This window comes from Mus caroli, unplaced genomic scaffold (assembly GCF_978045245.1).
Source record: "Mus caroli unplaced genomic scaffold, Mus_caroli_1 scaffold_7, whole genome shotgun sequence".
NCBI classification, from domain to species: domain Eukaryota; kingdom Metazoa; phylum Chordata; class Mammalia; order Rodentia; family Muridae; genus Mus; species Mus caroli.
In genome coordinates, this window is record NW_028227262.1 from 119,524,380 (window position 1) to 119,540,473 (window position 16,094).

At 41.8% G+C, this 16,094-nt stretch overlaps 1 protein-coding gene across 8 annotated transcripts in view; it reads right to left on the reverse strand.

Moving 5' to 3' along the window:
- The window catches only part of Nrf1 (nuclear respiratory factor 1), a 107,682-nt gene that overhangs the window by 58,818 nt on the left and 32,770 nt on the right, over window positions 1-16,094 (reverse strand). For 3 of the 8 annotated variants that reach the window (XM_029478399.2, XM_085840758.1, XM_085840760.1), the window contains exons 2-5: window positions 8,082-8,238; window positions 6,951-7,185; window positions 6,794-6,829; window positions 783-897 (exon numbers count right to left, since the gene is read on the reverse strand). In XM_029478399.2, the coding sequence (XP_029334259.1) occupies window positions 783-897; window positions 6,794-6,829; window positions 6,951-7,173 (374 nt within the window). In that variant the 5' untranslated portion in view covers window positions 7,174-7,185; window positions 8,082-8,238. The remainder of the gene's footprint in view (window positions 1-782; window positions 898-6,793; window positions 6,830-6,950; window positions 7,186-8,081; window positions 8,239-16,094) is intronic. The other 5 variants (XM_021165121.3, XM_021165117.2, XM_029478398.2 and 2 more) reach the window with 3 other exon arrangements.

The window sequence follows — 16,094 nt, forward strand, 5'->3', positions numbered from 1 at the left end:
AGCACAATCAGAGGAGAGCCCAGAGTGGGCGTGGCCCTGAGCCACGTGAGGAGACAGGTGGGGGGAGGAGCTGCTAACCAAGAGGGGTAGCCTGGGCTAAGAGACTGAGCAAGAGAGTGGCACAGCTAAAATGGCTGGATTATTATATAGAGAAGGGCAGCCCAATCCCTGGGCTGCGGAAGTTTATGTAGGGGGCTATAAGTTTACGTTGCCAGCTATACCCTGTTAAGGGATGCTGGGAAAACCGGAAGGCCAGGCCTGTTTTTGATTGTTAAATAGGCACCTCAGCCATTGTACCATGGTTTGAGACCTAACAAATATAATGTCTGTTTACTTTCTCTCTCTTTCAGAACATAAACTTCTTAAGGACCTTTGCTGCTCAGTGTCCCACTATCTAGAGTGCTGCCTGAACATAGCAGGCGCAGGTTTCGTGGATGAATCAATGTGTCGTTAGACATCTCCCTTCCTTCCTTATTTTAAGACTCTGTCTCACTATGGAGCTTTGGTGGGCCTTGAACTCACAGAGATCCCCGTCCCTCTAACTCCCAGATGCTCGGATCAAAGGTTTGAACCACACCACTGACCAGTGTTATACATGTATTACATCCTATTTTCTGGATTTTCATCGATTTAATTTTACGGGAGTGATTCCAAGTCTAAACCTGTTATCAAATACTCCACCCCAGTGTCTTGAGGAATCCAGGAAAGAATGTTCTAGCCCTTGACATCCACAGAGGAAGCATGTGATGAAGAAAGGCAAGATGGGGTAAGGCAGCCCTCACCGAAGCAAACGTGTCTGCTGTCTCTTTCGGATAGATGGATTAGACTCAAACACATGAGGCCGTTTCCGTTTCTTCCCTGTTGCCACAGCAGCAGCAGCGGCCATTCCCACAGGACCTGAAATAATAAGTATGTGGTGAGATTAGGCAGGAGACTGCAAGGGTAGGAGACAGACAGCAACACACTGTCAGTGAAAACAGAATGCTTACACTGTGATCAGTGTTCTTCTCTATTGTTTCCCATGAACCATATACATTTATAGTCAGTCTTTTAAGAAGCAAAAGGCTTCTTCTACCTTCCTGCCAAATACCATCTTGAATTTTGTACAATACTGTTGCTGTTTTACCAGCATGCCCACACTCTTAGAACAGTGTTCGCAAAGGGACCAGAAGTTACTACAGCATTGAGAGAAAAGGACTACCACAACGAGACAAGTGCAGGGCTTCACACTGCACTTCTAGCTCCATGGTCCTTCCACTGCTTCAAGACTAGCAAATTAAGGAACTGGGTGGACTTTGAGCGGCCACACGGAAGAACTAAACCAGATCGTGTGCCAAGGATCCTGGCCAAGAAGATGAACATTTCCTTAGTTCAACCAAAGAAAAGAAAAAATTGTTTTCAATAAAAGCTGAGACCAATGCATACAAGTCTTGGGGTTGTTTGAATGGGTAAGTCTAAGTAACTCCTTACTACTCACTTTTGATAGCGATGGGTTGGCATCAAAGACAGCATGTCACTTTATCCTTTCCTGCCAGCCCATAAAAGGCTTAGATACAAATTAAACTGCTAACATTATATTCACATGCATATTCTAAATAGGTGAACTGCAGCAAGCCTTTCTGTCTGCAGGCTGCTCAGTGCTATCATGTCCTTGCTGAAGAGAGACCCTCTAAAAGACCCCCAGATCAAGTACAAGTCAGAGGCTGGCTCGCTTTCTATCATAGAGATATGGTAGAAATTTTTTCCTTCTCCCAGAGTCTCAGTACATAACGCAGACTAGCACGGAATCAAAGTGACCCTCCTACCTCTGCTCTCAGTGCTGGGATTACAGGCACCTTTTACCAACTAACTATCACACGAAAATCTTAAGCCCCAACATTATTGCCCCTAACATTTTATTATAAAACTGTGGCAATATTTTAACATAAGATCCATCTCTGAATAAAATTTTGTGCACAAAACAGTATTAACTCTATCCACCATGCACAGATTTCTATAACTTATCTGTCTTATATAACTGAACGCTTCCCTCCTTTTCAGGTTTTTGAGATAGAGTCTGTTGGACAGGCTGACCTTAGAATCATTAAGTAAGCAAGGATAACCTTGAACTCCTGCTCCTCCTGCTGCCTCCTGGGATTAGCGGTATATACTATCATTTCCTGCTTGTCTGCCGTCAGGCCTGCCTTCTCTCCCTGCTTCTGGACTTCCTTTCTCCTTTCTTTCCTCCTCCTACTCTGGTGCATCCTTGGCAAGAATTGTGGCTCTAGCACTAGTGACTACCCGCTAAGCTGCATCCCAAGCCCCGCAACTATTTGCTGACAGTAATTCCCTACACCTCCTTCCCACAGCCATGGAAACCATCCCACATGTTTCTGAACCCCATAGAAGTGCAATTATACTGTATCTGTCCTTCTGTGACTGGGTTGTTTATGTTAGTATAATGTCTTTAAGGTTGATCTACGCCAGTCGGTGGTGGCGCACGCCTTTAATCCCAGCACTTGGGAGGCAGAGGCAGGCGGATTTCTGAGTTCGAGGCCAGCCTGGTCTACAGAGTGAGTTCTAGGACAGCTAGGGCTACACAGAGAAACCCTGTCTTGAAAAACCAAAAAAAAAAAAAAAGAAAAAAAGGTTGATCTACACTGTCACATGCAGCAAGATTTTCCCTTCTGAATGGTGTGTCAGTGTGTGTGTGCGTTTGCTACTGTGTACAGGGCATCAATGTCTCTTTGGGATTCAATTCATTTGTTACTTAGAAGTAGGCCTTATGGACCAGACCATATGGATCATAAAGTTCTCTCTTTAACCTCTTAGAGGAAACTCCACACTCTTATAGCAGCATTATTGTAAATTACCACGTAGTTTATATTCCATGTATACAAAGGAACTAGCCACTCCACGGTACTGCCAATACTAGTTATCTTTTGTGGCTTTGACAACAGCTATCCTCTTAGGCCTGTGGTATCATTTTCTGTGACACCGAATACCATTTAAAAATATCAGGTTGATTTTCTTGTTCTGTTGCTATTGAATAGTCAGAATTCAAAGATTTTTATCATAAAAAAGTTTAAATGTGCAAACCAAACTGAAGGAATTTAACATTTTACCATATATATCTATTCTCTATTTGTCAAATCATATGGTTTTTGTTGAATTTCAAAATAAATTGCAAATGTGAATATAATACCTTAAATACTTCAGCAGACTCACCATTAGCTACATTCACCAATGTTTGTAGTTTTTGCTTACTTTTGAGGTGTGTGTAAGCACATGCATATGTGTTTTTCACTGAACCTGGACTCTCAGATTTGGTTAAGCAGCAAGCTTGTAGGACTCTGATCTGATAAATCTATATATTCAAATATAAATCTCAACGAGAATGTTTTTAAAACTGGATAAACTACTCAGATTATTTAAATGTAAACACAAGCCGGCCAGTGGTGGTGCATGCCTTTAATCCCAGCACTCGGGAGGCAGAAGCAGGCGGATGTCTGAGTTCGAGGCCAGCCTGGTCTACAAAGTGAGTTCCAGGATAGCCAGGGCTATACAGAGAAACCCTGTCTCGAAAAAACCAAAACCAAACAAACAAAAGACCAAACAGAGGTAAGACAATTTAGAAGATACTAAGCATAGGCCTTATCCTGTCACATGTTACCTTGAAGGTTAAGTTACTAGGACTGGGACTGGATCCTGAGATACAAACTCCTATCACTGAACTGCAATGACCCTATGTCAGGAGACAAGGGTGAGAAGAGTAGGCTATCAAAGATCTGGTGCTCACTGTTCACATGGAGAAATACATTTTGGCTATGGACAGTCAGCTGTTTGAACCAATACTAGTTAACAAAACCCACCTGATGAGGAGGGACAGGTGAGGTCACACATAGCAAACACGGGGACAGACGTTAAGAGTGCTTGCTCTAGCACACCAGAGTAGTGCCTGGTTTGGCAAATTTCAATAAGCTGAAAATATGCCTATCTTCGGACCCTCAACTACTCTCCTGGATACATCTTCATGTATGTTTGTCAAGAGCACTTGTAAAAATCTAAGCACTAGTGGGATTGGGGCAGAAGGACTGAGAGTTCAGGCCAGCTTGAGCTACATAGCAGAAGCCTGTCTCTTGAGCTGCACAAATGGGTCAGTGGTTAAGAGTAAACGCTGCTCTCACAGAGGACACGGGTTTAGCCCCACTTACATTCCCAGCCCAGCACCCACGCAATCCCAACTCCAAGGAAGCCACTGGCCTCTCTGGCTTCTGCAGGCAGTGGACTCCATCCTCCCCATATACATAAGTGAAAATAAGAGCAAAGTAGTTGAAGAACACCCTTTCAAAAAGAAATTCCACCAAGTTTTCCTTTTCCCATGAAGCAAATGGTAACCCTTTGGTGGTTCATGAGGAAGTCAGAATGCATCACTTGTAATGAAGGTATTACTGAATGAAAAAGGCCAAGCGCCCTGTGCACAGTGCACACACATGCATGTTCCTAAGGTGCTAACCAGCCATTGGCTACAAGAGCACCAAATGGTCTAGGCTAGCCAGCCAGAAGATTCCAGAGGTCTGCCTGTCTCTCTCCACAGTGTGGAACTGTAATGCCAGCCACCACGCCCAGCTTCTTCCCTGGGTTCTGGAAATCAAACTCAGGCCCTCATGCTCGCACAGCAAGCACTTTGCTAAGTGAGCCGGCTCCCAGGCCCTTCTGAATTTTTTTTCCCTTGAGAATCAACACTGATCAAGAGTTGTCTTAACTGAAGAGAATTAGAACCATTTTTGATAGGTAACCTGGCATGAATTGACTGATACTGACTTTTCTGAGTTGTCTTTTAGGTGTGTCCATACTACAGACTAGTCCTCGGAAAAAATTCTCTAGCAAGCAACAAATGTGACAGGTCAGGATCAATCATGACTGATCAGTTAATAAGGGCTCTTGGACACCTCTGCAAGATTCTCTTGTTTACTGTGAATATAAGCGTGTGTGCCTCACACTCGGCAGCCTCTGCAAGCTTGCATCCTGCAGAGCCCCTAAGCCCTGTGCAGTCGGTCACACTTATGCCAGCCCTCTGTACTGTCTTCTTTTGCCTCACAAAGCTCAGCCACAATGGCCTCCTTCCCTTTTCATCTCAGAGTCCCTTGCCTGTGACACATCCTCTGTCTGATGTCCTCTCCTCAACACTTGCCTGCACTGATAACCTACAGCTGGTGGCCTGACAGCTCCTTCAAAGTAAGCTGTTTTAGTCAAAGATTCTATACCTTGCAGTATATCTAATTACAATTCCTTAGTAGCAACTCACTAGAGATTTGAAGGGCCTCTGTTTTTATACTGGACAAATGAAAGACTTTAGTCCTTTTCTGTTCTTTTGTTCACTGTTCATTTTTGAGATAAGGTCTGTGTTGTCTAGGTTGCTATGGAATACCTGGGCTCAAATGTTCCTCCTGCCTCAACCCCCTGGGTAGTTGGGACTACAGGCTCATGCCAGTATACCAAGCCAGCCCTAGTCTTTGTTTAGTGATGTTGGGAGCTGAACCCAGGGTCTCACACATGCTAGGCAAGTGCTCAACCTCTGCATCACGGTCTCAGCTTTCATCATCCTCACGCCATAGCAACGCAACACAACTACAATACAGTAGCAAAGCAAAGCCATGTCTCCAAAGCATCTTCCTTCATAAGAAAGAAGTTGTCCTGGGTTCATTATGTTAGGATGCCCTCTTCTGGGAAGTATAAAAATCTCACAAAATATATGTTACAAACATTTAAACACATGGCTAGCTAAGCACGTGCTTTACCACTGAGCTAGATTCCCAGCCCCTCCATTAGTTTCTAAGTTCAACATTCCAAAAATAGTACTGTGAATAAGTGATGGTATGAGATTATTACACGATTCTCTTCACCTTAAGTAAATACACCATATATACTTTATTAATGTAGTACTTAGGCCATCCCTGACTGCTTTCCTGACCAGTACTATACCCACCCAGACATGGTTTATATGTCTAAATACATACTATAAATGGAATAATACAAAACACAGCCAGCTTTAAGTCTCTTAGTATTGTGAAAAAGTTCAAATCCATTAAAAAAAAAAAAAAAAAGCCTGAGACAATTAAGGATCACTCTTGGTACTATCTAGCAGAAGCAAACAGAAACCATGTGCAGCATAATATCTTAGACCCCAAATAATTTTTAAAATTAACTTCCAAACACATCACAGAATGGTCATTTACATTTAACCAGTATATGAAGAGAATAGTCAACATAAACAAGAACTGTCAGTAACACAGACAGTACACAGATCCACAAGTCCCTCAGAAAGAAGAACTATAAAACAAACAAACAGTAAAATCACATGGTTATCTGTGGAAATCTAAAATCATAATAGTAATACATTTCCATACAAACTGGAACTTACAGTGCAAATCCGAACAGGTGGAAAAACCCACTCTCATCAGAAAGTCTAATGAGGGCTACATTAGGGCTGAAGTACACTGTTCAGGGTAGGACTCTGGTCTCGCATGTGAAACTCTAGGGTTCGTTCTAGCACAAAAGGAATAAAACCCACACTAGGAAAAACTTTTAACCTTAAAAATATTAAAATCTAAATATGTCAGCCCTTACATTTAATATAAATATAATACATATTCTAGTTAACCAGACTGTGAGAATGGAAGAAAACCAACGCCGTAACACTAGTAGTAAGGGACCCCAAACTCAACTCTCATAGAACAGGCTAAAGTTGGAGGTGCAGGCTTAAAAATTGTGATGAAGGGCTTGGGATGTTGCTCAGTGGTAGAGTACTTGCCTAGTATATGCGAGGCCCTGGGTTTGATCCCCAGCACTGAAAAAAAACAAAACAAAAAACGATGAAAAGAAGTGAGAGAGTGCTAGAATTATAGGCTCCTTCGATAGGCATGAACCCACAGTTAAGGAAAGAAGCAAACTTCTAGCGCAAACATTACCTGCAGCAGCCAGATGGGCAGTTACCTCATCAGCTGCCGTGGAGTTGAGGATGTCAGAGTCATCATAAGAAGTGTCCTCGGGGGAGGAAGGGGAGTCTTCATCAGCACTTAGCATACTGTGCTCAGTGTATGTGGCTACATGGACCTGCTGGACTTGCTGGGCCACTGCATGGGCTTCTATGGTAGCCATGTGTTCAGTTTGGGTCACTCCGTGCTCCTCCATGAAGATCTACTGCTAGAAAAAAAGGAGAGAGGGGGATAAGGGGAGGGAAAGGGAGGAGATTCAGTGTATAATGTAACACGATGTTTAAACTAAGGTTTTTATTAAGAGCAAAGAAACTTTGACAAAGCTCTGATTTTATTACTTGACCACACCAAGGTGTGGAAAATTCAAACAACATAAAAATAGGATATTTTTGGGCTAAAGCGATGGCTCAGCGGTTAAGAGCACTCACTGCTCTTCCTGAGGTCCTGAGTTCAAATCCTAGCAACCACAAGGTGGCTCTCAACCATCTGTAATGAGATCTGATTCCCTCTTCTGGTGTGTCTGAAGAGAGCTACAGTGTACTTACATATAATAGATAAATAAATCTTTTTAAAAAGTAGAATATTTTCTCTGTGAAATAACTGACAGAAATTTACTACCATAAATATATAGAAGCATTCACATGTATCAAGTAAAAAACATTAAATAACTTTTTTTGTTCTTTGTTTTTGTTTTGAGACACTGTATGGCCCTGGCTGTCCTGGAACTCACTCTGTAGACCAGGCTGGCCTTGAACTCAGAAATCCACCTGCCTCTGCCTCCCAAGTGCTGGGATTAAAGGTATGTGCCACCACTGTCCTGCTAAATATCTTTGATATGTATTTAACAATAAAAGACATTTAAAATAGTCCAGGGATTAACATTTGATGTTGTGATATAAAAATATATTTAAACACACAGACTAGCTGGGCATGGTAGCACACCCCTTAATCCCAGCACTTGGGAGGCAGAGATAGGTAATCTCTGTGAGTTTGAGGCTAGGCTGGTCTACAGAGAGGCCAGCCAGGGCTTTTACATGTAGACATCCTGATGTTTTTAGAATAGAACCACTGTTATGATCTGGCAGCTCAACTTGTGGTACTTACCCAGAAGGACTGAAAGCAGCGTCTCAGAGAGCTATGTGCACACCCATGTTCATAGCAGCATTATTCACAACAGCCAAAAGATGGAAGCTACCCAAGTGTCCATCAATGGGTGAGTGGGAAACAAAATGTGGTCTACATGAACCACATATCATTCGACCTTAAAAAGGAAAGAAAGTGCAAATTAGAAATAAAGAGATTTCCTCAACTTCATAAAGAACATCTATAAAAATGCCTATAGCCATTATCCTTAAAGGTGAAAAAGTAGTGCCTTTCCCATTAAAATCAGGAGCAAGAAAAGGATGTCTTCTATTCTCAACATTATACTGGAACTCATAGCTTATGTAGTAAAAGAACAAAGAAAAGAACAATAAAAGAAAAGGAGACAGCCGGGTGGTGGCGGCGCACGCCTTTAATCCCAGGGAGGCAGGGAGTTCCAGGACAGCCAGGGTTATACAGAGAAACCCTGCCTCGGAAAACCACAAAAAAAGGAAAGGAAAAGGAAAAGGAAAAGGAAAAGGAAAAGGAAAAGGAAAAGGAAAAGGAAAAGGAAAAGGAAAAGGAAAAGGAGACAACAGTGGTAAGGGAGGGCAAGAGAGAGAGGGCGGAGTAAAGAGGAAGATAAAGCAGGAGAGGGGCCTCTGAGAAGGAAAATACAACTGCTTTTGCATGGCATGACTGTCTACATATAAAGGTGATCAACCAAAGACTCCTGGATTGAACAGCAAGTAGGATGTGATAAATAAATGCTTTCTTATGTATCAACAATGGACAAGTAGCATTTGGAATCAGATATACTTTCCCTTCTATCAATGCCTCCTAAAAGTGAAATATTAAGGTATAAATCAAAATATGCACAGGAGCTACGCGAAGGTGGAGGGAAGCAGCTAAAATGTTATGGCCACAGTGAGCGACTAGGCTGTGGCTTAGGTTACCACTATCCAGTCTTAGGTGTCTGCTGAAGTCCAGTGAACATATCCCCTGCAATAAACAGGAGACTCTGTGAAGTCTTTGTAAAGTTTAATTTGTATTTCAAATAGACAGATAAAACTGTATTTATCATATACAGCATGCTATTTGAAAATTATATACACATCACAGAATGATAAAATCTAGCCAATTAAATATGCATTACCTCACATAGGTATTATTTAGGAAGTGAAACATTTAAGAGAGGGGTAAGCAATATATCAAGGGCAGGAGACATTTAGGAAACCCTTGTCCCATCTATTTAATTTTGCTGTACACTTGAAGCTGTTCTATTTGAAACACTATGGGTAAAATTGCTCAATAAAATAAGCTAGTCACAAAGGCAAATACTGTATGAGTCCATCTGGGTTTTATTTTATTTATGTGTGTATGTGCATGATGGGGCAGGGGTGCTGCAGCCTGACTGTAGAGGTCAGGTCTTCCCTTCCAGCCTGGGTTCTGGGCATTGCATGGCAAAAGCTCTTACCTGGTGAGCCATCTCCCCATCCCCAGCCTGTAGTCCATCTGTATAAAATAATTAGAATAATCTATTGAAAAGTAGCTGCCAGGGCGAGAGAAAAAGCTCAGCAGTTAAGGGCACTGGCTGCTCTTCCAGAGGACCTGGGTTCAATTCCCAGAACCCACATGGCCGCTCATAACTGTCTGTAACTCCAGGGCGATCCAAAGCCTTCATACAGGCACACACACAGATGAAACACCAATGTACATGAACTAAAAAGTAATAAATCATTTTAATAATAAAAAAGGACGCCGGGCAGTGGTGGCACACACCTTTAATCCCAGCACTTGGAAGGCAGAGGCAGGTGGATTTCTGAGTTCAAGGCCAGCCTGGTCTACAGAGTGAGTTCCAGGACAGCCAGGGCTACACAGAGAAACCCTGTCTCGAAAAACAAAAAACCAACCAAACAACCAAATAAATAAAATAGAAAGAAAAAAAATGAAAAATAGCTGCCAGGGTCTGAGTGCACCCAACTAAGGAGTTGTCTCATAAGATGCATGAGTTCTGCAGATCAGGTACACAGTAACACGATGTACTTTTAGCATTACTGAACTGTGCACCGTCTAAGATTTATTGTTCAGTGTGCTCTACCACAGTCTGAAAGTTAAAATACAGTCACCCCTCACCCCAGTCTAACCTCCTCTGAATAAAGAATAAATAAGTACAGAAAAATAAAACTAAGCCCTTATCTTTACTTAAAAAAAACAACCAAAAACAAAAAAGAGTACATTACTTGATAACTATTAAAAATAAATTCTTGTCATTCCTGGTGGCTATGGCAATAGAGGGAAAGGATGGCTGGCTCTGAAGGAACAAGAATGGTAGTTAGCAAAGCATTTGGATCCACCACAGATTGGCTCCCTGGCCTTTGAGCTACATGATGGAAACTAGGCATAAGAATAGTGTCTCACATTCTGGGGTTGTGGCTGTGCTTTGTGTAAGTCACATGTGATCCAAATGATTATGATCTATGCAACTCTTAAAACTTAGAAGTTTTTTTTTTTTCTTTTAAATTCTTGACAGAAAAAAAGAAAACTGTGAAGTTTGTACACACTTAGTGAAAGTTGCCAGACGAAACGTACTGACAAAATGTATAGACATCTGACGTGAATTTGAAGTTATGATTAAAAGTTGCAGGTTTGGGCTGGAGAGATGGCTCAGTGGTTAAGAGCACTGACTGCTCTTCCAAAGGTCCTGAGTTCAAATCCCAGCAACCATATGGTGGCTCACATCTATCTGTAATGTGATTTGATGCCCTCTTCTGGTGTGTCTGAAGATAGCACCAGTATATTCATATACATAAAATAATCTTTAAAAAAAAAAAGAGTTGAAAGTTTAACTTGTATACGATAACATCACCTCTCGTCATACAATATTAATACAATACTAATACAAAGTAAGATTTGATTGTTGTAGTAGTAGTATATAGCACTGCATATCTAGAATTTACAAAAAGAAATGGCAACCATACATATGCAGAAATAATACCTATATGAAGAAAGAACAAAGATTATTTGTATAAAATTCTTCTTTTATAATGTCCTTGTGACATATTTTTAAAGAAAAAAGGTGAAACATCTGGTAGGGTCTCTTTTCTATCCTATCTTTGTGTGAGTTTTTCAATCCATCCATCAAGGGATATATCCTAGCTCCTTATTGGTACTTATCTAAAGTACAATTTGAGATATACCAAGTCACACAATTAAACACAATATATAAAAGGAAGATACCAATAAAGTGTTATTTTTCCATTAATTTCACTGTGCTAGTCTGAGACAAATTGCATTTTCGAAATCTGGCTACTTCAAAATTGTTTTTTTAAATGATTTGGGATTAGATAGCATCTAAACTGCTTTTCAAAGGGATCATAATGCTATGTGCTTGGCATAATGGATTTCAGTTCTTTGCTCTAGAATGTAGCTTGCAGCATGAATCAATAGGGCTGTCTGCTTCTCAGGCCTGTCACTTCCGCCTGGTGCCTCTTCTCTCTCCACCCCCCAACCCATCAGCCAGCTTTTCTAGCAGGGGCATCTCATCTGAAACAAAAATAGAGTACTTGTAAATATTGCTATGTTCTCATAAAACCATAAATAAGTAAGGTCATCTAAGCCAGGTATGAATGACATACACATATTGCTGGATCAGGCCTCCACTTCCTTATTTACTTAACAGAAAAGAATGAAGATGGAAACAGTCCACCACATCCCTAGGTCAATTTTACATGAAAATTTATTTGTTTTGGGCCAAGTGTGGTAGAACACATCCTTAATCTCAGCACTCTGGAGGCAGAGGCAGGTGGACCTCTGTGAGGTCAGCCTGGTCTACATAGTGAGCCCCTGTCTCAAACAAACACAATTTACTTATTTTATATCATGTGTAAGTATTTTGCTTGCATGTATGCATGTGTGTACCACATGTCTGCCTGGTGCCCAAGGAAGCCAGAAGAGGGTATTGGGTCCCCACTGACGGTGGAATTATGGCAGCATTGGCCACCATGTGGGTGCTGGGAACGGAACCCACGGCCCCTGCCAGAGCAGCAAGTGCTTAATAACTAAGCCACCCCTCCAGCCCCTCTCCCCCAGGGCAGCTTTAGTAAAACTGCTTCAGCTTTTATCCTCAAAGAATCAGATTCTCTGGCTAGCAAAAGTAATGGGAATTACTATTGGGGCGGGGGAAAGTAATGAAATAATGTGCATTTTAAAAGACAGCATAGATTCTTATCCAGATATCCAGAACCCCTTAACAAGTTACTTAATGACCACTAAGCCACAATTCTGCCACTGTCTTCTAAGATGAGAGGAAGAAGAAAACAGTATGTATTCTCTAAAGGGTGATGTGAGGCTTAAATGAATTGACCAACACAGTCCCCAACACGTAAGTGTAATGTAAATTATGATGCAAGCCCACACGCTGGCATCTGCCTTTCCTAGCTCACTTCCCAGTCTCACATGCACTGTTCACTGTGCCTCCATTTCTTCACATCTAGACACCTGTTTGAAGCTTCTGACTGTAACTGAGAACTTTGTGCTATGACACGACATGTTATATTAATCTGAGCAGGAAACACTGTCTTAGACATAAAGTGAGAACACCAACACACTTAATAAAACTTTGTGATAGTGTACAAAATGGAGAAGGGGAGGGGGGAGGGGGGAGGAATGCCCGCTCGTGTTTTCTGAACCAGAAAAGCAAAATGGTCTATCCCACTATGACAGTGATGTTCAGCAAAGTACCCAAAACTTGATTTAAAATCATTATTCCTGGAGAGTGGAGAAATAAATAGATCTATGGTTAAGAGTACTGCTCCACCAGAGGACAGGGTTTGGTTCCCAATACTCACAAGCATCTATAAATCCAGCTCCAGGGTATCTTAAGCTTCTGGTTTCTTCAGGCACCCACCCACATTCACACGCACATGCTCATGCACAGACACTAACATTAAAAAAATAAGGACATGGCAGCAGTAACAGTAACCTCTGCACTGGGCAAGCAGGCAGGCTAACGGATAAAGATCCAGACTAGCCTGGGCTGCATAGTTGAAGGCCAGCTTGATCTGTATCAGCAGTTCTTTTTTTTTTTTTTTTAAGATTTATTTATTTATTATATATAAGTACACTGTAGCTGTCTTCAGACACTCCAGAAGAGGGCACCAGATCTCGTTGTGGATGGTTGTGAGCCACCATGTGGTTGCTGGGATTTGAACTCTGGACCTTCGGAAGAGCAGTCGGGTGCTCTTACCCACTGAGCCATCTCACCAGCCCTATCAGCGGTTCTTAGATTGTGACCCCTTTGGGCGTCAAATGACTGTTTCACAGGGGTCACCAAAGACCATCTTCATATCAGATATTTATGATTCATAACAGTAGCTAAATTAGTTATGAAGTAGCATTTTATGATTGAGAATCACAACATAAGGAACTCTACACTAAGGGTTGAAGCATTAGGAAGGTTGAGAATCACTGGTTTATATAAAATGAGACATTACCTCAAAAATATGAATGAATGAATGAATGAGTGAGTGAAACTCTCTATTACCAAACTGTAAGAGGTTGTGAGTGTCTGCTTTTCCCCTGCAGAACCAGGGAACAGTGGCAGAGAACACAGCAGGACTGTCTTAGTTTCCAGCACCCTGCTGACATGACCTCTATGAAGTACCTAGGGAGCTGCTGGAATTTGGAGGAGCCCATCAAGGGGCTTAAATTCAGTCTAATCCACACATAATGGATGAGATTAAGTGAAGAGTATTTAAAAATCAAGGAGAAAGAAGATCAGGCCAGGAAATCTAATCAAAGCATAACAAAGTATAAAAGAGAGCATTAGTCTAATCAATAGCATTATCATTTCAAAAGAAAAAGGGTAATCAGCAAGAATGGTCTAAAAATCAGTCCAAGCGGTGCCCACAGGGAAAAGAGGCTCAAGTTACACTCCTGGATGCATCTGGAACCTAAAATTCTTCACCAGGTTAGAACTCATGCTCAAAAGTCAATGAAATCTTCCAGACCTAAATTATACAATCATAAATAAATAAATAAGATGCTCAGTGGGTAAAAGGTATTTGCTACCAAGCCTGACAACCTGAATTCAGAGGGCTCCTGGCAAGTTGTCCTCTGATATTTACACCATGACATGTGCACACACAAAAAAATAAATATAATTTTTATAATTAGAACTAATGAAGCCAGGTGGCAGTGGCACATGCTTTTAGTTCCAGCACTAGAGAGGCAAAGGCAGGCAGATCTGTGCATTTGAGGCCAACCTGGTTTACAGAGTGAGTTCCAGGACAGCCAGGGTTACAGAGAAACTGTCAAAAAATCAAAACCAAACCAAAGCAAACAAAACCAATCAGCACCATAGCACCCAAACCCTAATGCTACCAAACAGAACATAAAGGTGAAGACAGAGCTGACAAAGCAGCAAGCGAGGTGGAGAGGTGAGAAAGTAGGCAGGAGCAAATACAGCCCGACCTTCAAGATGAAGAAAGCTGCAGAGGAGATGGATTAATATTACCATATAGTTATTAGAAAAGGAGCAGACAGGAAGGGAATAGTGGAAGTAACCCTCACAGGAAGTAAGTGTGGTATAAAGTACTAAAGGGAAAATTACAGGAGTAAGTATGGGATTTAAGGTTACCAAGTGACCAATCAGAAGTCAGCCTACACAGCACACAGGCAAAGGATGACTGGTGCATCTGGGGAGATGGAAAGGAGGGCTGCAGTCAACACTCACTCTGCTCAGGTCATTATGCAAGTCACAAGTTCCATGCAGATCACTTACTCCTGTAATTTTCCCTTTAGTACTTTAGTCCAGGGGTAACTGAACCATAAGAAACAAAACCATGGGGTGAGGGCTGCCATGCCTACCTCTATACTGAAAATCAGTGACAGGTAGTGACCACATTCTCCTGGGTGGTCAGCACTCATAGTTCTATTATTACTAGTGCTGGTACTACTAGGACAACGACAATGACTACGACTACTGTTTCTTAGACACGAGCCCCAAGACCTGGACAGTCTTCTCTCTATCCACTCCAACACAGAGCCTCACTGCTCCAATATGGTGGCTTGAGTACACTCTGAAGCCACAGGAGGGCTCTGGCACTTACTAACATAGTACACAAGTTTCATTTGGTGTCTTTGCTCTAGTTTCATCATATATAGGTGGAGAACAGATAGAATTGTTGTGAAGCCCAAATGAGTTGCTCTCTGTAAATACCCACCAATGGGATATGCATGCAAAGACTCACAAGTTCACACATAACGGCAGGTATAAAGCTGCCTCAAGTTATACTATACTTCTTTCCTTTTAAAGAAGAAATAATGCTTACAGATCACTTTAAGAGTTTTGACCACACATATAGAAACCTATATCAAAAAGCAAGTCTTCAGTTGCTGTTTTTAAATCTTGGGTCCTTTTGGAGAATGGTAAAATATACAGACACCTTCCCGAGGGAGGGAAAGAACAAGAGAGGAAGAAGTGGGGGGGGGGAGGAGGAAGGAAAGAGATTTGCAAAATGTTTTAGGTCTCTTTGACTATAACCAAATGAAAATCAGAACATTCCAAGACTGCATTGCTTCACAGTGTAAGCACTAGGTGGTGCCACAACCAAAGGAAAAAGTGACGTGTGGAGAATGCACGGGGAAGGCCAAGTCCTTAAAATGTTCTTCTAGAACACACTCCACAGAAAAGAATAATTAGGGCTGGAGAGATGCTCACTGGTTGAGAGCACTTGGTGCCTTGCAGAGGACTCAGGTTAGATTCCTAGTAGCTCACCCCAGTTTCAGGGGATCCAAGAGGCACACACACAGCACACATTCATACGTTCAGGCAAAACCAGCTCTACACAGAAAGTAAATAAACACATTTAAGTCTTTAAATAACGACTAGTTAGGCTAATCCACTTCACCAAATGCTTTAAAGACATGCCTACTCTCTCGTAGGCTCTAGACTTTGCCAACTAACAGAACTTTCAGCAGTGACATTTTTGACCTGTCATGTACAAGGCTAACAGCCACTACATACCTGAAGCC